The 22,026-nt window shown below is 50.9% G+C and overlaps 2 protein-coding genes across 3 annotated transcripts in view; one reads left to right on the top strand and one right to left on the bottom strand.

Annotated features, from left to right (window-relative positions):
• PLCG1 (phospholipase C gamma 1) overlaps positions 1 to 15,146 on the bottom strand; it is a 40,627-nt gene extending 25,481 nt beyond the window's left edge. For both annotated transcript variants that reach the window (XM_017859076.1, XM_017859077.1), the window contains exons 1-2: positions 15,035 to 15,146; positions 14,216 to 14,554 (exon numbers count right to left, since the gene is read on the bottom strand). In XM_017859076.1, coding sequence (XP_017714565.1) covers positions 14,216 to 14,432 — 217 coding nt within the window. In that variant the 5' untranslated portion in view covers positions 14,433 to 14,554; positions 15,035 to 15,146. The remainder of the gene's footprint in view (positions 1 to 14,215; positions 14,555 to 15,034) is intronic.
• LOC108519818 (translation initiation factor IF-2-like) lies at positions 14,431 to 18,400 on the top strand. Its single transcript, XM_017859068.1, has 6 exons — positions 14,431 to 14,505; positions 14,562 to 14,994; positions 16,199 to 16,304; positions 17,447 to 17,570; positions 18,186 to 18,270; positions 18,363 to 18,400. The coding sequence occupies exons 1-4, from the start codon at positions 14,431 to 14,433 to the stop codon at positions 17,478 to 17,480; spliced, it is 648 nt and encodes a 215-aa protein (XP_017714557.1). The 3' UTR covers positions 17,481 to 17,570; positions 18,186 to 18,270; positions 18,363 to 18,400.
• The last annotated feature ends 3,626 nt before the right edge of the window (positions 18,401 to 22,026 follow it).

Raw genomic sequence — 22,026 nt, 5'->3', positions numbered from 1 at the left:
GGGAAGAAAGCCTGATGCAGTAGTAGCCAGGCCACAGGATGGTCAGCAATTCCCAAGCTGGCTGTGTATGCCCTGTGTATGCCCAAAGCCTGTGGAAAGAGTGAGAGTTCTCCTCTCCCTCTCATTCCTCTCTCTTCCTGAGATTATAATATTCCTCCTTCTGCCTCTCAGTAGAAACATACTCACAAATCTGAGGTTTCCCTGAGCACATCTGGCTGCCACCAAAGGAAGGCCAAAGTGGAGGGGTGGGTAGCTATCCATTTCCAATTTACAAACAAGGATCTGGGTTCAGGGACTTCCGGGGTCACAGGGTTATATGGCAAAGGGAAGGAAGGTGATGGTGGGTGGGGCTTACTGTCCTTCCCACTCCTGTGCGGCAGTTGCCTTCAAACCAGACCCATGGGCAGCGAGTTGGACAAGCTTCGTCTAGATTCTAGACAAATCTCTTTGAAACAATGAGGAAACAGAGGGTCCAAAGGGTCTTGTCATGGTCATATGGTGAGTCATGGCAGAACTGGGACACTCTGCAGTGTCCCCACAGCAGCTGCTATCTCCGACACTAGGTATACAGAGACACACAGAGCAGCCATAGCCAGCCTTTGTACCATCCAGGCAGGCAGCCCTCTTCCCTAGGACTCTAAATTAATTTTACCTATTTCAGAGGTATTAACAGAATCTAAAGGAAGGAAGGGAAAGGAGGTCCCACCCAGCTAAATCAAAGCTGGAAGAGCACTCAACAGTGATCTATTTGGCTTATTCAGTCATTCCATCATCTGATCAAATATTTATCAGGCATCTATCTACTTCATGTCAGTCCCTGGGCTGGGTCCTAGGGAAACAGAGATCAATAAGGCATTTGAGTTCCTGCCTTTGAGAAAACCCCTGCCTGATGGAGGAAACAGATGGGGAAGCAGATAACTATGAGGTAATGCAAAAAGTAGAACAACAGGGACGTGTCTGTGGAGCCGAGTGTGTGTGTAGCAAAGTCTTGGAGTGCTCTGTAAAAGGTAAGTCTGGAGGGCTGACAAGCACACATTGGGCAGAGGGGTTCATGGAAAATAAGACAGCGGTGCAGGAGTCCACTACGTTTCACAAACAGGGCATTCAGAGTATCATGGATGAGAAGGGTAGGAAGATGGCCTATACCAACCTTGACTGCCACAGTAGGGAAAAGTGGCTTTCCCCAACTTTTCTGCACAAGCCCAGAAGATTCTCCAGGCAGTCATGGGTCAGCCTTCTGGGTCAGTAGTTTAGTGTGCTCCAAACTCTGCCTCCCTTGCAGACTGATGCTGCCTAAGTTCTTTCTAGACGGCCTGTGTATGCCAGGCTCCTGGCTATAGGAGAGAGACTGGGGACCCACCAGGGCCATGTCTCAGGAATGCCCAGGACCAAAAAAGTCCCTCACAAATTGCTCCCCCACATAGTATACTCAGGCTACTTGGAGAACCAGAGCACTGGGTATAAGTCACTTTTAAATTTTTTCTTTATATTTTATAGACGTAGGGTCTCGCTATGTTCCTCAAGCTTGCCTCAAACTCCTGGCCTCAAGTGATCCTCTCGTCTCGGCCTCCCAAAGTGCAAGGATTACAGGTGTAAGCCACCATGTCTGGTCCATAAGTCACTCTGTTGTCCAGGCTGGAGTGCAGTGGCACCACCAGGGCTCACTGTAGCCTCTATCTCCCCAGATGCAGATGATCCTCCCACCTGGGCCTCTTGGATAGCTGGGACTACAGGCAAACCAGGACACAAGGCTAATTATATTTTTTGCAGAGATGGTGTTTTGCCATGTTGCCCAGGCTGTTTTTGAACTCCTGGGCTCAAATGACTCGCCGGTCTTGGCCTCCCAAAGAGCTGGGATTACAGGCATGAAGAACCGTGCCTGACCCATCGGTCACTTATCTATGATCCTCCTTCCTGATCCCTCAGAGCAATCAACACGGGTGATCACACCCTCTCTCCTTGAAGCTCTGCCCTTGATTTCTCCTGCACAACCTTGCGTGGTTGTCATGATTCTTTGTGAGCTACAGGCTTACCTGCATTTAGCAATGGCTTTGGTCAAGGTTCAGGCCAAGGTACTCTCTTCCAGTGCTCTGCCTTCTTCCTCTTCCAGTGTCAGCCATGCCCACACCCTTAATTACCTCCTATGTACAGATAATTCACAAACAGGTCTCTAGCCTAGTCCTCTCCTCTTAAGCTTCAGATCCTTCAATTCAGCTGCCTACTTGCTATCTCCACTCTTTATCTTGAAACACCTCAAAGGCAACCCCTCAAAACCAAACACTGTCTTCTCTCACCAGAACTCAGGCCTCCTGCCATACCCCCTGGGTCAGCTAAGAGCATCACCATTCAAACAGGTACCCAAAATCCAGACTTCAGACTGATCCTTCGCATCTCCTTCTCTTTCACCAACCCCCATTCCAGCCCTCTGACAAGTCTTACTGGCTTTATTATTCAAAATTAACCATATATTCTGAGCACCTACATGAGAGACATTAAACTAGGTACTTGGAATACAACTACCTCAAGGAGCTTGAATGTGGAAGGAAAAATTAGATATGAGTATTATGTTAGATACCTTAAGTTAAACAGAGTCCACAGACAAATACTATGAGAAGCTGAGAAGTAGAGGATGAAGTAGTTACTACCTCTGATGGGTGGGAAGAGACAATGAGCAACAGCAGCATCTGGCATCCTAACACTCATTTCTTACATATTTACTTTGCATAGACACTGTGTAAAGCTCTTGATAAGATTGCCTTACAAGGATAAAAACTGCCTTATATTTTATTCTTCCAAGTAACACTATGAAGTAGGTATGAGGATCCCCGATTCCCGAGTGAGGAAACTGAGCACAAAGAGGTTAATTAACTTACCTAAGGTGGCAGTTGGTGAGTGGCAAAGCCAACAATACTTCAAAGCCAAGACTGCCTGTACCCTAGACATGTGCTCTGTAATGCCTCAGAATCCTTGTTGGAAGTGGCCAAGCAGGGCCAGCACAGACAGAAGGGGAGGATGGAGAGGACTCCAGGTTGCGTGGTACACTCCTGCTTCACGGTATACGGTATACATTACGGGAGTGGCCGTACATGTATTTTAAGGCCATCTGATTGTCTTCTCTATTAGAGTGCAAACTCCTTGAGAGACTGCACCATGTCTGTCATCTTCAATGCCCCATGCCTACCAGGAACTTAATAAGGTTTTGGGGACCTTATTCAAGAAAAATATAATGAAAGCATCACTGCTATACAACCTGTTCCTGCTCACTAGATAAATGAGGCCCTACTGACCACAGCCCAGCATATCTCCAAGTCTCTCTCTGCTGCCCTGTCTGTATAGAGCCCTCTCACAAGGGAGAGGAAATGGAATGGGTTGGGAGAAGAAATAAAAATCTGGGGTCTCCCTCCTACAAGGAAACAATAGGGGCCTAGGACTCATAGTGGTGGAGGAAGCATCAGAGCAACAGGGGCTGAGGTAGGGAGATGAGTGGGAGAGGGAGAATAGAGGCCTTCCCCTCTGCCACTCCCTGAACCCCATGATGTCTCATCACCCCAACCTTGGCTTCTGCCTCTTTGGTTTCTGTGTTACTGCCACCTCTTGGACGGTAAATGTGGGTTTAGTCCTTAAGCCTCCAACAGAGTAAATCTGTGGGGTTAGAGACGTTCTAAATAATGACTGGAAGTCATCAGGTCAGAGGCCTGCTTGCTGAGACATCCTGCTTCATTCAACAGAATCCATTAGGCTCTCCTGTTTTAGAGCTGCTTGACCCAGCCGCCAAGGCAACTGGCTGCACTCCCTTTGGGCCATGCCAGCCCAAGCCAAGCCACTCTCCTGTCCCCTTTTTGCTTCCTGGGAAATAGGGCCCCAGTGAGTGATCTAGTCTCTGACCTCACTCCAAGGTGCCAGGGATCTCATTCACTCACTGCCTGCCCAGAAAGCCCAGCTTAAATTTTTTTTTTTTTTTTTTTTTTTAAGAGACAGAGTCTTGCTCTGTTGCCCAGGCTAGAGTGCAGTGGCGCGATCTTGGCTCATTACAACCTCTGCCTCCTGGGTTCAAGCAATTATCCTGCCTCAGCTTCCCGAGTAGCTACCACGCCCGGCTAATTTTTGTATTTTTAGTAGAGATGGGGTTTCACCACCTTGGCCAGGCTGGTCTTGAGCTCCTGACCTCGTGATCCACCTGCCTCAGCCTCCCAAAGTGCTGGGATTACAGGTGTGGGCTACCGTGCCCAGCCCAGCTTAAGTTCTTTGAGCTCATCTCCCCTATTGAGAGAGAAGACTACCTTGGATTTCTTTCTCCCAAGTTGAAGTTGAATACCCTATGGTTTTACCTGCTTAGGACAGCTGCTTTCCCAACCTTTACTAGCACACATGATTGTATGGAGCTTCATGCTTCCAGTGTAGACCAGTTCTCAGGCCAGAACCAGGCCATCCTCTTGGAATCAGTCTGGCAACAGACATTCTGTTCTCACTGGAGGGAATGCTCTGTGTTTCACTGCTGGCCTCAAAAGGCCCTCAGCAAAATTCTTAACGAAGTGACATGTTACCTTTTCTAACCTCCTTGGTGGATATGCTAAGAACTCACAAGAAAAGGCCACAGTCCTAGTTAGGATGAACAAGCTAACACAGGCACATTATACTCAATTACTGTTGAAGGGGGAGGAAGTGACTAGGGCAGGAAGAGGGAAGCTGCCTCCAAACAGCTGGTGGACTATCAGGCAGGACAGGGTGACCATAAAATGGGTCTTCAGCACCTCAGAGAAGGACCATCACCCCTGCCCCCATTGCTGCCCAACCTCCCAACTGAGGGAATGGAGTTGTATTCCTTAGCTCACCTCCTGCCCCCAAGTAAGCTGAGAAACCTGTGGGACCTATGGCCAATTAGAGCTCTCCTTTACTCCTTCCTAGGGTTAGTCACCCTGTGAACTCAGGCCCACACTCTCTGGGTCGTAGGCTGAAGTCAAGGTGGGGTTGGAATTCTCCCAGCACACACCCACACCTACACAGCCAGAACCCAGTGTGGTCAATACCCGACTCCTACCACGGGCAAGGCCAAGCCAAGGACACTATAACCCAGGCCCATGCCCTCAACAATCATTTCCCTCAGGACATTTTAACTCAACCATATCCCCAGGTGTCCAAGAAAACAGGAAGCCAACCCCAAAGTGAACTCCCCACCTGTGCCGAGGAAGAACTAAACACACACAAACGAGTGGCCAAACTCGCCATGGCCCAACCCCTCACCAGTCTGGCCAGCTGTTCACTGTCAGGGCTCAGAACATCAGTGAGACCGCCCACTCTCCACCACACCCAAGCCTTGCTGCCTTGCACCCAGGCCCCTTACAGCCTTTGTACGGATCCTTTACCCAACACCTGTGTGCCAGCTGGCAGGTGTAGGGACCCCAGGGGGTAGAATGGGCTGCTACAGGGAGAAAGGCGATTCCGTCTTGGCCCTCAGGCTCAGCCTACAGCACTTTAGGCACAGCTGTCTCCTGCCAGCCCTGGGCATTAGTGGTTTTCTGCATGGTCCAGATCACAAGGTTCTCAGGATCAAGGACTGGGTCACCTCCTTTTCTTGCTTCCCAACTCCAGCCTCCTCTGTGCCAGGTCTGGGCTCAGTAAAAAGGGATGCCAGTCTTCTGCAGGAGCACGCCCTGCCCCGTTTACTCTGCATCCTGAGTCTTGCTGAAGCCAGGGCCACCGGCCAACACCAGGAAGGGCCAGGGCCGGAAGGAAGCAGCAGGGCCTATACACAAAGCCTACATGTGGACTATAAAAAGGAGCTCCTCCCTGCCTCCCCCAGGATGGGCCCGGTTCCTAGGAGGTAAAGAGTGGGGAGAAAGCTAGGACTTAAGCCTGGGCACACAGCCACTGCAGCCTCTCAAAAGCTAGCCAAGCACTACCTCAAAAGGAACTAGTCTTGCAAGGAGGGGTGGGAGAATATTAAGGGCTTAGCCAGGAATGCAAGTAGAGACTCTCCAAGTCCCATCTCTTGGGACCATAGCCTCTCTTAAGGCAACCAACTCCATTGTCCCCACTGCTTCTTCCCCGAAACTACAGAATATTCGGGGACGAACCCCTTCTCACACTTCTTTCTCTACTCTCTAGGGGCTGAAAACACCCGCTAGAGGTCTCTAGGCACCCATATTCCCCACTTTCTCTGGAGACTCCAGCACACCCAGCAAAGCTCTGGGAAGCAGCTGTGATGAGTGGCAGAAGTAGCGAGAAACTCAAACTCTGGGCGGCAGCAGGATACTGTGGCCACAACAGAGTAGGCTCAGCGGGCAGCTCAAGTAGGGGCATGGGTTGGTGGGGAAGGGGGGGAAGCTATGGCAGAGAGATGACAATTAGGCAAGGGCCACACAAAGATACCTATTTCAAAGATGTCAGCCAAGGCAGTCTCTTGACCCACACATGCAGCACTCTACTCTATAACAGCAAAGCCACACTCACCACATGCATCCTAAGTCATAGAAATTAATTCCTTCTAAACCTCCATACTCCAAATCCCTCTCCAGCCTAGTTTGCCCAGGGTGTTCAGGCTCTGTGCAAGAGGCCTCACCCATAATCACTGAGGCCACTCTCCAGGGATGGTGGTGTAGGTCAGCACACATAGCAAATAGGGGAAATTAATGTTCCTTGTTGCCAGCCATTGATATGTGGGCACCTTTTGTTATCACAGCATACCCTCACCTACCCTGACAGAGCAGCCTCTTGCTTATTTCCTTCATAGAACTCACCGAATCCTGTAAGTATTTTATCTGTCTGGCTATTTATCTCCTTTCTGGCTGTATCTACCCTAACCTTATGTCTACTTCTGGTCTCCACAGTGCTTGGCACAGTTAGCAAATGCCAGAGTCTAAAGCCAGGGAAGTACAAGTAGTGTCTCACTTATTCAATGAGCCACTGAGGCCCAAGAAAGCTAGTTTTTTGTTTTTTTAAGGAGAGTAGCTATGGTGAGATGAAACACAAACCAGGCTAGAGATCTACTGCCACCATGAAAAAGTCAGAGGCTGGAGTAATCACATCCAACTCAGCATGCCCAAAACACAGTAGCAAGGCCCACAATAAATGTACGGCAAATTAAGGAGCATATGAATGAATGCACGCTCTTGAGTTGTCATAGAGAATCCTGGAAAAGCCCTTCTCAGGACATCTGGGGCACGGAGCCCCAGGTTCCCATGTTCGAAGTGTCACCACGAACCAGCAAGTCAAGAGGGTGAGGCTCTTCTGTACCCCGTCCCTAAACAGCGGCTACATTCACCCCCATGTAGGAGTGTGGGAAAGGTCTGGGTGGGCCAAGCATCTTGACACCAGGGTTGTGGCAAGGATGAGTGCAGGACGGGTTTTGAAATTGAGTCCAGCTTGTCCACAGATGGAAGCCTAGGCTGGTCAAACACATGTGGCCAGAGGGAAGAAAAACGAAACAAAAAAAAATAACCCTCTGTTCCTACAGAACAGTCTTATTGTCACTCGCACCAGAATGGGAGAATAAACTGAATACTATAGCAGGAATCAGAAATCCCAGGATCTACCATGAACTTGCTATGTGACCTTACCCTCAGGACCTTGGTTTTCTCCTCTGTAAGAGAGAGATAGTAACTCCTGTCCTCCATGGATTCATGGAGCTACTGTGAAGTTCAAACAACACAACAGGTGGGAAAATGTTCCATGAACTCCCAATATACTGTTCAAATTCCAGAGTTTTTTGATGCCCCAGTCCTCTGTGTACAGACTCAGGGAAGGAACACAGAAAGCAAGCAGGAAACAGACTCCTAGCCCAGGTTGTTGGAGCAGCCACTTGTGGCCGAGCTTAGTGGTGGAGAATTGGAGCTCTGTAGTTAACGAAGGTGAGAGTAAAGGAAATGAATACTGTTTTTTTTTTTTTGAGACAGAGTCTCGCTCTGTGGCCCAGGCTGGAGTGCAGTGGCCGGATCTCAGCTCACTACAAGCTCCGCCTCCCGGGTTTACGTCATTCTCCTGCCTCAGCCTCCCGAGTAGCTGGGACTACAGGTGCCCGCCACCTCACCCGGCTAGTTTTTTGTATTTTTTAGTAGAGACGGGGTGAGTTTTCTGTATTTTTTAGTAGAGACGGGGTTTCACCGTGTTAGCCAGAATGGTCTCGATCTCCTGACCTCGTGATCCGCCCGTCTCGGCCTCCCAAAGTGCTGGGATTACAGGCTTGAGCCACCACGCCCGGCCATGAATACTGTTAAGTGGTCACGAAGTGACAAACGTTGTGCTGGGTACTTTTCACATAAAATCTCTTACTCTCATATACAATCTCCCTTATCATTAATATACAGCTCTGTGAGGAGAAATTACTTTTACAGCTAAAGATCAATTTCAGACAGGGAAAAGTAATCTGCCCAAGGTCACAGTAACAGCTGAGACCTGAACCCAAATCTGACCAGTTCTAGCCACAAATCTCCAGGCACTTAAGCTCAATTACCAGCAAGGTGGGACTATGTGGTCAATGGCAGCCCGCAGCCAATCCTCACCCATGGCCCCACCTTGAGTCCTGCCACCTGTAAACATGCTGCTCTGAGAGATTCCCTCCAAGGAAGCACTGTTCCCGTGCTCCTCTAAACAAGGCACTCTACAAGGGGCACCAGAACATTCCCATCCTCCTGTCCCACACCCATCTCTCTTAGGACTCTCCTCAAAGTCTGCAGCAACTTCTCTATTTCTAACAAAACAAGTGGAAAAGGGAAAAAATCAGTCTTCTAATACCAGGCCTTTGCAATCTCAGGCCTCACTCCCTCCCTCCAACTTATCATCTGTGGTCTCCTTGAAGCAACGTCCCACAGGAAAAGGCACAGAGTGAGAAGAGATGCTGTGAGTTAACGGAGACTGACACAGAACAGTGACAGCAGAGGCAGGCCCTACCACATCAAGGCTGTGGCATTAGAGCACTTCCTGGAAGACAAGGTCTCTCCAGATAGCGTCCTGGGCTAGGCACTTACAAATAGGACAGTATCATACCTTCACTCCACAGAAAGGGTTACCACCCAAAGCAGCTGCTTCCAGCCAACTGCCCTGTCTCCCTGCAAAACCAGCAGTGGGAAAGAGCCCTGACAATAGAGGGATTGCTGAGAGCTGCAAGAGAGGATGGGCAGGCCTCCTTGCCTCTGAATCAAAGGGCTTGGTGGCCAGGCACCAGTCCCTTAGGACAACAGGTGCATTCGCTCTCCTCCCCACTAGGTCCTCCTGGGAACTTAATCCTCAACTCTGTCCTGTCAGGGCTCCTACATAGTAAGCACTTACACTGTGCCACACATCATGCTAAGCACTTTATACAGGTTCTCATCAAATCCTCACAAAAACCTTATAAAATAAACACCATTTGATACTATCCCTTTTACAGATAAGCAGCCCAGAGAGGTAAAGCCATATGCTTTAAGGTCACAGAGCAAGTAAGCTGCACAACAGGATTTTAATTCAAGCAGAGTCTAGGGCCCAAATGCTTAACTACTAAGCTCTGTCTCACCCCTCAAGACCCAGCCCTTCTCCCATCCACCACCATGGCATCCCCACCCTGCCTCAGCAAGAAGGTCTTGTCTGGGCCCTCATCAGTTCTCTCCTGCAAACTGGAGGAGCTCACTGGCCTCCCTCCCCAACACCTGCCTGACAAACCACTGCCACTGTGGTCTCCCAGACAGAGGCAAGTCAGTCCCACTATAGCCTCTGCTGACTCCCGCTGCCTCCAGGACTGAGTGTAATCTGCTGGGCACGGTACACCAGGGCTACAGCTGTCTCCAACCAGTCCCAGCCTCCTCTCTACCTCACCAACTCTGTTCCCTACCCCTGCAGGGAGTGATTCCCAGTTCCTCAGCCTCGGCACAGGCAGGTGCCTCAGTAATTCAAGGCCCACCTCAAAGGTCACCTCTCCTTTAATGCTTTCCTGGCAGAGCTCCTCACAGTTCTTGGTAGAGACTTTTATATTATGGTATGTAACACACAGGGTTATAATCACATGCCTCTACATCTGTCTCTTCCAAGAGTTCCTCAATGGCACAAACCATGTCTTAATAAACTTTTGAATCCTTGGTGCCTAGCACTGGGCAAATTGGAGGTATAATAATACTTATTGCAAATATTAATAAATGTGCCTCATTCCAAGAAGCTACCCAGAGCAAAGCTGGTAGCCAAGATCTCTAAACTCCAACTGAATCCTGTGCATCTGTGTACACATACACGCAGAGGCTGGAGAAAAGCTGGAGGTCTTGTGGGTCCCAGGACTGGGTGTGCTCAGCTCCTCCAGTTATCTGTGAAGCAGGCCCTTTTCCTAGGTTCACAGGAAACAGAGGATCCCAGTTGGGCGGGGGGCCTGGAAACCCACACACCAGGGCAAGCCTGGGGTGCTGAGGAAACACTAAAAGGTCTGACTTCCCTTGGAAAAAACTACATTCAGACAGGAAACACACAGGCAGGGATGGCTAGCTCTGGAGATCCGGACATGTGCTCTTGCCCCTCTCCCACTGGGAGTAACAGCCAGTACAAAGAAAACCCTTGATGACACCGGCCTGGGCCTTGCCCTCTCCCGTGCTGTGGGCCTAGCCCTCAGAGCAGACCTCCTGGTGTGGTCTGCTCTCCAGCCACAGGGGTCAAGCCCCAGCCAGCTGGTTCCACTACTACCTCCCTTCTGAGCCCGCCTGCCTCATCAAGGCAGTTAGCTGTTTTCTTCCACCACCCTCACCCACTTCATCAAAGGTACTGCTCACAATTGTCATCGCCTGTTTTCGTTTCCCTAAAAGCAAGCACCCATATTCATTCATCTGAGAGGGCCTGGCATCTAGAAAAGTATCTAGTGAAGAATCAGCCAAAGACAGAAGACTGGGCCCCAGAAGTCCCCAAGGACATGCTCAGTCAGTATTCACAGAGTACCTCCAGTGTCTACACCAGTGTTTACTGGGCCCACAAAGACCCTCAAATGGACAACCTCATTAAACACCAGTCTGAACCATCTCAACTCAGAAGACACCAGAAGAAAAAGTGTGGAGCCAGAGCCTAGAGAGGCTGAGGCTGTCTTGGGATACCAAAGCCAAAGCGGTCTTTGCCCTGTAATGCATGGCCTGAGCACAAAGGTGTCTCACAGAGGAGCCACGTGGATCACAGGGAACATGGTCTTGGGGTTGCTAGTCAGCTACTGACTAGTGAGCTGGCCCCAACTGAGGCCCTGGCACACACTGACACTTACAACACCTTGGGCACAAACGATTCTCCATTTCCATTTCCTCATCTGTAAAATGGGACGAAAGGTCTCGATTGCACTCAGCTGGAACTCTACATAACTGCATTTTATTCATTTATGTCAGTATCTGCAACATAAAAGGCCAAACACCAACCTCGTTCCTGTCATATCACCAGGACAACCAAACTTGTCAACACCTAAGCACTTCCCCACCCCGCCTTTGAGCCAAATGACCACCCTAGAAATCAGCAGGTGTCAGCTCCATTTCACAAGTGCTGACGCGAGAGGGCACAGAGTCAGGGCAGAAGTAGGTCTTACATATGAGTGCTCCTTAAACCACACTGTCTCTCCCTCAGGTCCACTGACACCCTGAAGGTAGCACAGTGTCTCTCTCTTTGGTCGGGCTTCAGGCACTGCTGGTACCCTGGTAGGGTCAGCAGGAAAGGCCAGATATCTGAGGCACTTGGGCAAGAGTCCAGGTGGCAGAAAACCCGGCTGGCAGTCCAACCTCCTCAGAGGCCACAGGAATCAGAACCTACCAACAAGGAGAGCCCATGAATGGACAGAAACAGGGCAGGCTTCAGTGGAAGCCTCCATTAGTAAAGTCTGAACACACAGGCATCAACCAGACTTTTCATCCAGGCTCCTTTCAATTTGAGTCCCCAAAATTCAAGACCCAGGATCCTCCTACATCCTCTGCCTACCCTCCAGGCCTGTCAAATCCTAGCTAACTGATGAGATCACTGAATGTGTACACCTCTGGCTGACCCACCTGCTCACTCCTGGGTAGGGGGTTATCAGGTCCTCTGTAGGCCTGCCTCCATCCCCCAAAGACCTGAGGCATGATAGATCATCCCCTCTCTGCACCCCTTTTCTGTTCAGGCCCCAACTTACAAACAAGAAAGGTCACATCCAGGAGTCAAATGTGCACAACTCCAAACACTTTCTCTACAGAAACACTGTTTTACATGGTGGGTGGGTGAGTGGGCACATGGGTTGAGGCAAAACAAAACCGTTTCCTGCCTTTTTCTGAGTAGCAATCTAAGTGAAATGTGAATTTGGTCACCGTCCTCCTTCCTTCCTGCACCTTCACCCTCACCTCCAGCCACACCTCACCCCCTCACCATTCCCAGTTGAGGGTCTTCAAGGGCAGCCATGGTCTATTGTTAATGTTATTACTAATAACAGCTCACATTTATTAAACATTTATGTGTCAGACAATGCTAGATGTTTTTACATGAATTGTCTCATTTGATCCTGGAGCAACCATATATAGTGGATATATTATTACCCCCATTTTACAGATGAGGATATCAAGGCTCAGAGAAGGTAAGTAACTGGCTGGGAAACATACAACAAATACATGGGCTTCGAATCCAGACTTGCCATCAACCACTGTGCTACATTTATTGCCTGCTAATATGCATGACTTAAAATGCAGTCTGTTACCCAGGAGACCTCTGAGAACTTCCAGCCAGTGCCACCAACTCAACACAGCATAGGGAGCAAGGAAGGGGACCATGCCTGGAGTCTGATGCCTGAGTGATGTTCCCAGGGTTATCTCAGCTCTTTGCAGTGCCTATCCTTCCTCTACTTTGGAATCCACAGGCTCTCAAGTCACTAAAATGTTCTCCCAGTGCCTGACGGGGTCAGTGGGGGCACTGAGGAAGGCGGCTGCCATTTCTAAGTTGAGCAGCTGCGTTAGATCTGTGTCAGATCTGGAGTTTGTAGCTGAGGATGGCTGGCTGCCTCACCACAAGACCTTCCTTCCTCCCAATCTCCTCAACCATCTACACACATGCACACCATACCCACGAAGGTTTGTAGGACCCTCCGTTGGGGTGTCACTTCCTGATCCCCCTCCTTCACACAGACCTGGTTCTGAGCCCGGGTCTCTCTAACCCCAGTCTCCGGGGGTCCCTGCAAGAAGCAACCTAGTCTGGAGTTGCAGACACACCATCTCTTCACACTGAGAGGCGGGGGAATGGAGGGCAAAGCAGAGTGCCCATCCGACCACAGCACAGGCACGCGCTAAGTGGAACAACTCTCAAAGATCTGGGGTTTTTCAAAATCCCCCAACTCCCTTCTCCCACTAGTGACCAGCACAAAAGCAGCCAAGCTCAGGCCTGGGAAGGCGAAAAGGCAGGAAACCAAGAGAAGCCGCTCCCGCTCCCTGAAGCCACCGGACAGAGGACAAAGGGCTAGACTCCAAACTAGCTGCACTCCTGAGAAGAGTACCTGACTCCAAGGCGCTGGGGCAGGCCTTTATGGGGCCCATCTCCCGGGAACGGAGATCTCCCCTCCCTGCTTCCCAGGGCAAGGGGAGTCCCTGTTCTGGCACTGAGTGTCTGCCCACCCACATAGGCCTCCAAAACTCAGCTTTGGGACAAAAGTAGCATTAAAAACAAAAAAACAGCCACTGCCTTCTCTCAGGCTTCTCCAAACCAAACAAGACCACCTTCCTCCCTCTCCCCCAGAGGGAGATGAGTAGGCCCGGCTCTGCTCCAAGACCAGCCCTACCCAACATCTGCCTAAGTTCTACTTAGGGAACCCAAAGGTTCCTTTGCAAACAAGAGCCCAGCCTGGGGGCCCGGAGTTTCACAGACTGCTCTTTCTGGAAAAAGAGTGGTGGGCGGGGACCGTCTGGTCAGGCCCCAGGTTCCCGTGCTGGGTTGGGGCCTCTGCCTTAGCTCCCCTCAACGATGCCGCCACCACTCCCAGAGTCTGGGGGGGCCCGATGCCTGCACCGCAGATCTCCAGCCCGCGAGGATTTTTAGGCCTCAGGGCAAAGCTCCTGGAACACTCCCCCCAGCTGGGGAGGGGTGTCCTGTCAGGTGACCGAGGACCCGGATGCCCCCCGCCCCAGTGACCACCCGGGACGAAGCGGGGCGGGGTCCGGAGGGGTGGGGAAGGCCCGAAAGTTTGCCCAAGTCGCTGGGGCGGCCGGCCGGGGCGCAGGCAGTGGGGCCGGGCTCCCACGACCCCAGCGCGCGGCAGGCCCAGGCAGGAAGGGGGCGCACTTACTGGCCCCCTCTATCTTGTCGGCGCCCCGGCTCCACGTGATCTGGCGCGTCTCCAGCTTGACCTGGAAGGTCTTCCGCTCGGGTCGCTGCGACTTCTTGGAGTAGAACAAAGTCATGACGGTGCCCACCTCGAGGCTGCGGCAGAGGTGCAGCACCTCGGCGTCCGAGGGCGCGCCGGGCCCGCAGCCGTTGGCGCAGGGGGACGCGGCGCCCGCCATGGCTCCGACGCTGGGTGCGGCGACGGCACAGGCCGGGACGGCCCGGGAGCAGGCGCAACGACGGGCGGCTGAGGTTGGGGCTGAGGCTGAGGCGGCCGGACGAGCGGACCCGGCGGCGGCTCCTGGCAGGCGGAACGGGCGGGCCTGAGCGCGCGGGGCGGCCCTGAGGCCCCGCCCCGCTCGCGCGTCGGGAACAAAGGCGCCCGCGCACCCGTGGGGGAGGACCCCCGCCCGCCGGCCCGCTCTGCGCCTGCGCCCCACGACCCCCAGACAGGCCGCAGGCGGGGACGGAGGCGCGATGGTGGCGGGAGCGCGCGCCGTTCCCGGTCGACCCACCCAGCCCTCAGTCCCGCAGAGTTTTCTCACGCGGCCCCGGACACAGCCCGGCGGCCACGAGCGGCCCTGTCACGCACGGCAGCCCCGCCCACAGGCCGCAGGCCCCGCAGCCGGCGCGTCAGTCAGGCGTACTCGCACGGGCGTCCGCCAGCCCGTGGTCCCACACAGACGCAGCCTCCGCGTCCCGAACACCGCCCATGCAGCGACCAGGACGGGACGCGAGGAGGTGACGCGTCCTCCGGGCATGCCTGGCCAAACCCAGTTACCTGGGCGGGCTTCCCAGCGAAGGGAGCCAGGCCGGGCCGCCTCACACCGGCGGTGGCAGCGGGTTCTCCGCGCGCCCTCTCCTGAGAGGGGCGGGGGCGGGGCCGCCTGCGGATTGGCCGCAGGCACTGATGGACAGCCGACATGTCCCGCCCCCCCGGCAGCGTGGGGCTGGCCCCTGGCCGCTCTTGGGACGGGCAGACCCACGTCTGTCTGTTCCGCCTCTGCTGCCAGGGTGGCCTTCAGTGGTCCTCTCGTTCGGAGAGTTTCCCCCAAGCCCCTTGCAGGGAGGGGCGTTAAGTCCGCGGCCGCGCTATCCAGCGGCCTGACCTGCAGCTCCCAGGGCCTTTGTGTCTGTCCCTCGCATGGGCCGCTGTGCGCTCCGTCCCCACGCGGCGGGACTCGAGTCTGATCTGGGGCGCCCCTCCTGCAAATGCTCTCCTGAACTTTGGTTTTCCCCGTCTTTCCTCCTCCTCCTGTGGCCGCTGCCTCTCAATCTCAGAAGCTTCTCTTCCTCTGCACTCAGTGCTAGGCCAGATCCCAAGGCGACCTGACCTTTCCCCTGGCTTTACCCACCACACAGGCACCGATGACTCCAAACCTGCATCTCCCCTCGTTCCAGGCCTCAGCATCCCACTGCATGTTCCACATCCCCCCACCTTAGACAGCTCACCTTCCCTCCCCAAACGGTTCCTTCCAGTCTTCACTTTCTCAGAACGTGGCGCTAAACTCCTCTAAGTTGGAAGGCCAAAAACCTTTCAGATAACTTTGATTGCTCCCTCTGCCTCACCTCCAATCCATCAAGATCTGTTCACTGAACCCACAAACTGAAGGCCCCATCTCCTGTCACCCAGACTATTCACTTCGGTTTTGCCTGGATCTATTCTCCATGCTTTAAATCTTTACAATGAAATTAAATAATGATCCCCTACATCCAGCCTAAAACCCTCCTTGAATTCCTATTGCACCTAAAATCCACACTCGCTGCTTGGCCTAGCAGGTTCTATATGACCTGTCCGTCTCACCAGTTTCATCTCTCACAAGTGCTCCTTCACTCTCCATTCTCCAGCCACAAGGCCTTTTTCTGGTTATGGAATAATTCATACTCTTCGTCTTTCTGAAGCCATTCTTGAAACTCACCCCTGCAATCTATCTGCCCCTGTCAGCACCGCCAAAATTGAGGACACCAACGGTCGCGGTGGAGTCTGATATGTTGAGCCAGGCAGTGGGTCGGCTGCCAGACACAGCAGGACAACTTACTGCATTTCAGAGGTGAGAAGCCCAACAGAGCTTCCAGCTGATGCCAGAGAAAGAGCCAGGCTTCTTGGGATTTGTGAGATAGTAGGACTAGACTAGAGTTTGTAAGTATGTAAGAGTGTGTGCTCAGGCAACCTACTCAGCTGGATAGTGACCTGGGGCTGCTGCTTCTGACTTTGTCTTGCTGTAGTAGAAACTTGTGTGTTACGTTGATTTCCTCAAGTGCATCCCCTAAGAAGCTCACAATTCAGCATGACTTTGAGACACTGTCTTAGCCAGCTTCTGTGGCCTAGGGAGCGGTGGGGTAGCTGAGATGGACTGCCACCTAGTGGCAGGCCTTTACGTGGGCGGGAGGGAGCTAGCATAGACCCTGTGCTGAAGGCGTGCACCTGTGGTCACACCTGATCCTCATAATTATCCTCTAATGAGGAATGATGGTCTGCAGTTTACTGATGAGAAACAGAGATTCAGAGAAGTTCTACAATTTGCCCCAAAGCCCCATAACTAACATAACTAGGTGGGAATTAGAACCAAGTCGACCTGACTCCATGAGTTTTCTGCCTCACAGGAGATCCACTGGCTTAGGTAAGTCCTGGTGGTCAGTAGTCAGTGGACGTGGAGGCTCTCTGGTTAATCAGCATGGGTGAGGGGAGGCATGCTCACTGCTGGCCTAGGGCACAGGGAATCCAGCAGAACGTGAATGCTCACAGAGTGTGGCTTGAACTGGCTTAGGCTTAAAGTTCTGTGGACCCTGCTCTTCCCTGTGTTGGGCCTTGACAACATGAGTTAGGAGCACAAGAGAGACCCAGTGCCAGCTCTCCGGGAGTTCAGACATTAAACACTCTGTTATATAAAGACAATTGTGATGAGGGCTAGGAGGAAAAACATTGGGTCGAGATCTCTTCAGATCTCAGCAGAGGTCTAAAGGAAGTGAGTCAATGGTGAGGTGAATTATTAAAGGTGGGTTGGAGAAAAGTACATTCCAAGTAGAGGTAACAGCGTGTACAAAGGCCCTGAGGCCAGGAAGAGGTTGTGGAATTTAGGGTTACAAAGCTAGAGTTTCCTGACTGAGGAGGGGATAGGGAGTGATGAGGCCAGGAAGGTGGGCAGGGGCTGAATGGGGCCCCTCTCTGGCTGTCTGATCCTGTTTTTTACAGGAGGCACCCTCCTAAGTGCTGCAGCCCTCACTGAGCTTCCCGTGCTGACTCAGGCAGCCTGTGGGCTCTGATACACTTTTTAAATCTGTTTCTCCATTTTTGGGGGAGCTTCCCAACGTGCAGGGTAAGTCTTCCTTGCTTTTACTTTTGCATCTGGGGCTGGACCTCCAGGGGCTCAAGAAATCCCTGCCAACAAGAGCTTGAGTTTTCAGCCCGTTGCCAGGCCTGTAATCAGGGAACAGGGCCCATTTCCTCCTGGGACTTCTGGGCCAGCATCCCAGGCCTCAGGTGCCTCCTTCCACCAAAGGAGGTGCAGGAAGAACAGGGCATGCAGAGGGTGTGGTCTGTGTGGGCTTCCCCCAGCTCAGCATATATATGGGTGCGTGGGTGTGAATGGCAATACGTGCAGCTGCACTGTCTGGGAGGAGCAGCCCAGCACCCACACAAGGCACACGCCTGTGACGTCACCCAGGCTAGCCCTGCTCAGGCCTATTTCTGTGAGCATGCATGCTTCAGCATGCCTTGGCCTACTCTACCTGTGCCCGTGCCCAGAGTCTGGGGAGAGTCCCAGCCCAGCTGCCCCTCGGGACCTGTGGGTTTGGCCTCACAGGTGTTTATTAAATGACCACTTAGAACAGTGGTTGGCGTATAGTAAACACTATGGAACTGCTTTATCCACATTGGCTCATTTCTTCCTCATTACAGCCCTATAAGTGCTCTTATTACCCCCATTTTCCAGATGAAAAAACTGAGGCACAGAGCTAAAAGGCAGGATTGAAACCCAGGTAGTCTGGCCCCAGAGTCAATGCTGTTTTGCTTCCCATGTATGTATGAACACTTTATTGTATATCCTCTCTCCTTTGTAAAATACCCCTACCTGATGTATTTTCTCTTTTTTTTTTTTTTTTTGAGACAGAGTTTCTCTCTCGTCACCCAGGCTGGTGTGCAATGGCGCAATCTCGGCTCACTGCAAACTCCATCTCCCAAGTTCAAGCAGTTCTCCTGCCTCAGCCTCCTGAGTCTGTTTTGATTCAGTGCTGTCACAGGTTGGGTTCTTTGGATGCGGACTCGGTGACAGGTTAGTGTGCAGCATGTTTATTAGGGAGTGCTCCTGGGATCAACACTCGGCGAGGTACTAGAAAGAAACAGGAGTGGGCACAGGGCAAACTAAATGGAGACGCAGGCCTGATGACAGTCTCAGCCAACCCCCAGGATCTCTGTTGTCTGGCACTAGCCTGGAAAGGAGTTGTAATGTCCTGGGAAGAGCCTAGCCTGGGCCAGACGGCACTCTGCAGCCAAGGTGATCTTCGAGGGGCTGGCAGCTAAAGATTTTCTGCTGATAGCTCTCCCAATAGTTGGGTCAACAAGTCCTTCCTTGAAGGGGATCTGGGTGGCACATTGCTATGCCTGCCACAAATGTATTCTTTTTCAGCCCTTTAAAAAAAAGTTTTGAGTACTTAAAAATAGAGAACAAAATATAGAAATAGGAGATGAGATTATAAGGAGGAGGATGATAATATGGTTTATGGGTTAACGTAGCTGATGTGATTGAGAATTAAACATGGCTGAGCTTCCTGATAGCCAAAACAATAACACTTTCTATTCTATTAACGGGTTCTTTGGAGTAAAAAAAATTCTGGGGTTAAATTATAAAAGAAGTTTCTCAGCTGGATACTTATTTAATTGAAATAGTGGAGAATGTTCTCAACTGATTAATAGCAAATGCTGATGCCGTTTTCATTTGTTCCTTGTAATGGCCTTAAGTGAATATCAAAGGCATAATATACAAGTATAGTGTATAGCTCACTGAAGCCCTTTTCACATTAGAAGGGAGCAGATTTATAGTCTTGCAGTGTCTAATTTGATCCATGTATAAAACATTGTCCTTTTCCTTTAAACCATTCTTTTTTTTTTTTTAACTCTTATTGCCCAGGCCAGAGTGCGGTGGCGCAATCTTGGTTCACTGCAACTCCCGCCTCCCGGGTTCAAGCAAGTCTCCTGCCTCAGCCTCCTGAGTAGCTAGGATTACAGGCACGTGCCACCATGCTCAGCTAATTTTTTGTATTTTTAGTAGAGACAGGGTTTCATCATGTTGGCCAGGTTGGTCTCGACTCCTGACCTCAGGTGATCCACCTGCCGCAGCCTCCCAAAATGCAGGGATTACAGGTGTGAGCCACTGCACCCAACCTAAACCATTCTTTAATTTTTAGTCAGTTTCTCATGTTAGACTTCTGAACAGCCCCTCCTCTGGGTTTGTGAGCCAGCCTGCACCTCAGCATACAGCCAGTATTACTTCCTAAGAACTAACAGTGCACCTTGAACTCCACCCACAACCTGCTGTTTAGGCTCCTGACCCCTGGCCCCCAAATCTGTCTATGGCTCCAACTTAGTCGTCAGGCCTCACACTTCTTAGGTCATGTCCACCTGCTTTCCTCCTCACCTGGGATGTATTATCTGTCCCTCAAGAGCCTCGTGTTTTCTCTCAAGGCAAAATCACACCTGGCTCAGCTGTTCCCAGGGACTGCTCTCTCCATCAACCTTGGTGTATCTGCTGATTGGCCCCTGTAGTGGGACCCAGATGTTGAGGTTCTCCAGCTGGGCTGCAGATGTACCTTCTTCTGAAAGGTGGCAGGGACACTGTGATTGCATCACTGAGGCGACATATGGCAATAAAGAGAATGGGAAAGTCCTTGCCAGCTACTGGCCCAGGCCAGGGCAGACCTGCACTTGTCTGTTTTTCTCTCTCCTCCTTGCAACACGCTTCACTGATGCGTCCTCTAGAGCACTAGGACAGCAAGCTGAGTCAGAACAAGTTCCCACTCCAGCAGTGGGTACAGAAATGCCAACAGACCATGACAATTCAGTGTGATGGGAGCCCCTGGAGCACTGAGAAGGGCCACTTGGCTTTATTGAGACCTGTTGGTGTTGTGGAGATAGAGCAGAGTGAGAGACTATACGCCTGAAAGAGATGTGGCCACTCCAGATACAAGGCAAACACTCATTTTCATGATAGGGTCACTCCAAGTTGTTTTGTGGGTTATTATTAAGTTTTTGCAACTAAAATATAAACATTTTTAGAGACGCAAATGTCCACATATAATAGTTTATTTAGTTACATGTACATACTTTAAGTCACATATTTAAAACAATGTATTGATTCATGAATATTGATTTTTCACACACTCACATTTTCAGTAAATTATATTCAACTCTTTATATGAATCTTGGATTTCTGTATTTTCACCACAAGTCGCTTTTTAAGTCATCTAATAGAATCTCTCAAAGCACATCATCACTTTCCCTCTCTTCTAAGTTTGAGAGAGAGCAAACAACCTTTTTTTTTTTTTTTTTGAGACAGAGTTTCACTCTTGTTGCCCAGGCTGGAGTGCAATGGCGCGATCTCAGCTCACTGCAACCTCCGCCTCCCAGGTTCAAGCGATTCTCCTGCCTCAGCCTCCCGAGTAGCTGGGATTACAGGTGCACACCACCACACCCGGCTAATTTTTTTGTATTTTAGTAGAGATGGCGTTTCACCATGGCCAGGGTGGTCTTGAACTCTTGACCTCAGGTGATCCACCAGCCTTGGCCTCCCAGAGTGTTGGGATTACAGGCATGAGACACTGTGCCCGGCCAACTTTTTTTACTTAAAATTTTTTTTTACTTAAAAAATAATTTTGTTGAGGAATAATTTACATATAAATACATCCATTTTAAGTGTAAAATTTGTGCTTTGACAAATGTATACCCTCATGTAACCTCCACTCAATCAAGATAGAGAATATTTCCATCATCCCAACATGTTTCCTGGTGCCCCTTTGCAGTCAGTCTCCTGCGTCCCCATCCAGCAACCACTGACTGACTTTCTATCACTACAGATGAGTTTTGCCTATTCTGCAATTTCACATAAATGGATTCATACAGTATGTACTCGTGTCTACGTTCAGCATAATGTTATTGAGATTCATCCATGTTACAGCAAAGAGAATACTTTCTGAATTAGTATGTGATGTTATCACTGAAAATTGTAACCTAAGCATAATTACCTTTTAGTATAACATTAAAATATTGCTTTTTTCCCCTCAATTCCTCTATGGATATATACTAATAATCTTCAAAATAACCAGTTACTGTATTGCTTTAAACATGTTATGAAATATCTCTGCTGGGCATAGTAGCTCACACCTATAATATCAGCATCTGGGGAGGCTGAGACAGGAAGATTGCTTGACCCCGAGAGTTGGAGACCAGCCTGGGCAACATAGTGAGGCCTTGTCTCTAAAATATAAAATAAGAAAATTAGCCGGGCATGGTAGCATGCACCTGTAGTCTCAGCTCTTCAGGAAGTTGAAGTGGGAGGATTGTTTGAGCCCAGGAGTTCAAGGCTGTAGTGAGCTATGATCACACCAGTGTACTCCAGCCTGGGCAACAGAGGTGAGACCCTGTGTCTAAATAAAAAAGACATTTTAAAGAAAATCTCGGCCAGGTACGGTGGCTGGGCCGGGTGCAATGGCTCACACCTGTAATCCCAGCACTTTGGGAGCCTGAAGTGGGCAGATCACCTGAGGTAAGGAGTTCGAGAC

The sequence above is a fragment of the Rhinopithecus bieti genome, unplaced genomic scaffold (assembly GCF_001698545.2).
Source record: "Rhinopithecus bieti isolate Rb0 unplaced genomic scaffold, ASM169854v2 scaffold_38981, whole genome shotgun sequence".
NCBI lineage: Eukaryota > Metazoa > Chordata > Mammalia > Primates > Cercopithecidae > Rhinopithecus > Rhinopithecus bieti.
The sequence above is the reverse complement of the archived record's forward strand: the minus strand, read 5'-3'. Positions and strand labels throughout refer to the sequence as shown.

Excerpts from the sequence above, each read along its gene's own strand:
- LOC108519818 (XM_017859068.1), top strand. The coding sequence starts at position 14,431 with ATGGCTCCGACGCTGGGTGCGGCGACGGCACAGGCCGGGACGGCCCGG. Across the intron at positions 14,995-16,198 it reads CCAGGACGGGACGCGAGGAG|CACCGCCAAAATTGAGGACA; the intron begins GTGACGCGTCCT and ends TGCCCCTGTCAG. Across the intron at positions 16,305-17,446 it reads CAACTTACTGCATTTCAGAG|GAGGCACCCTCCTAAGTGCT; the intron begins GTGAGAAGCCCA and ends TGTTTTTTACAG.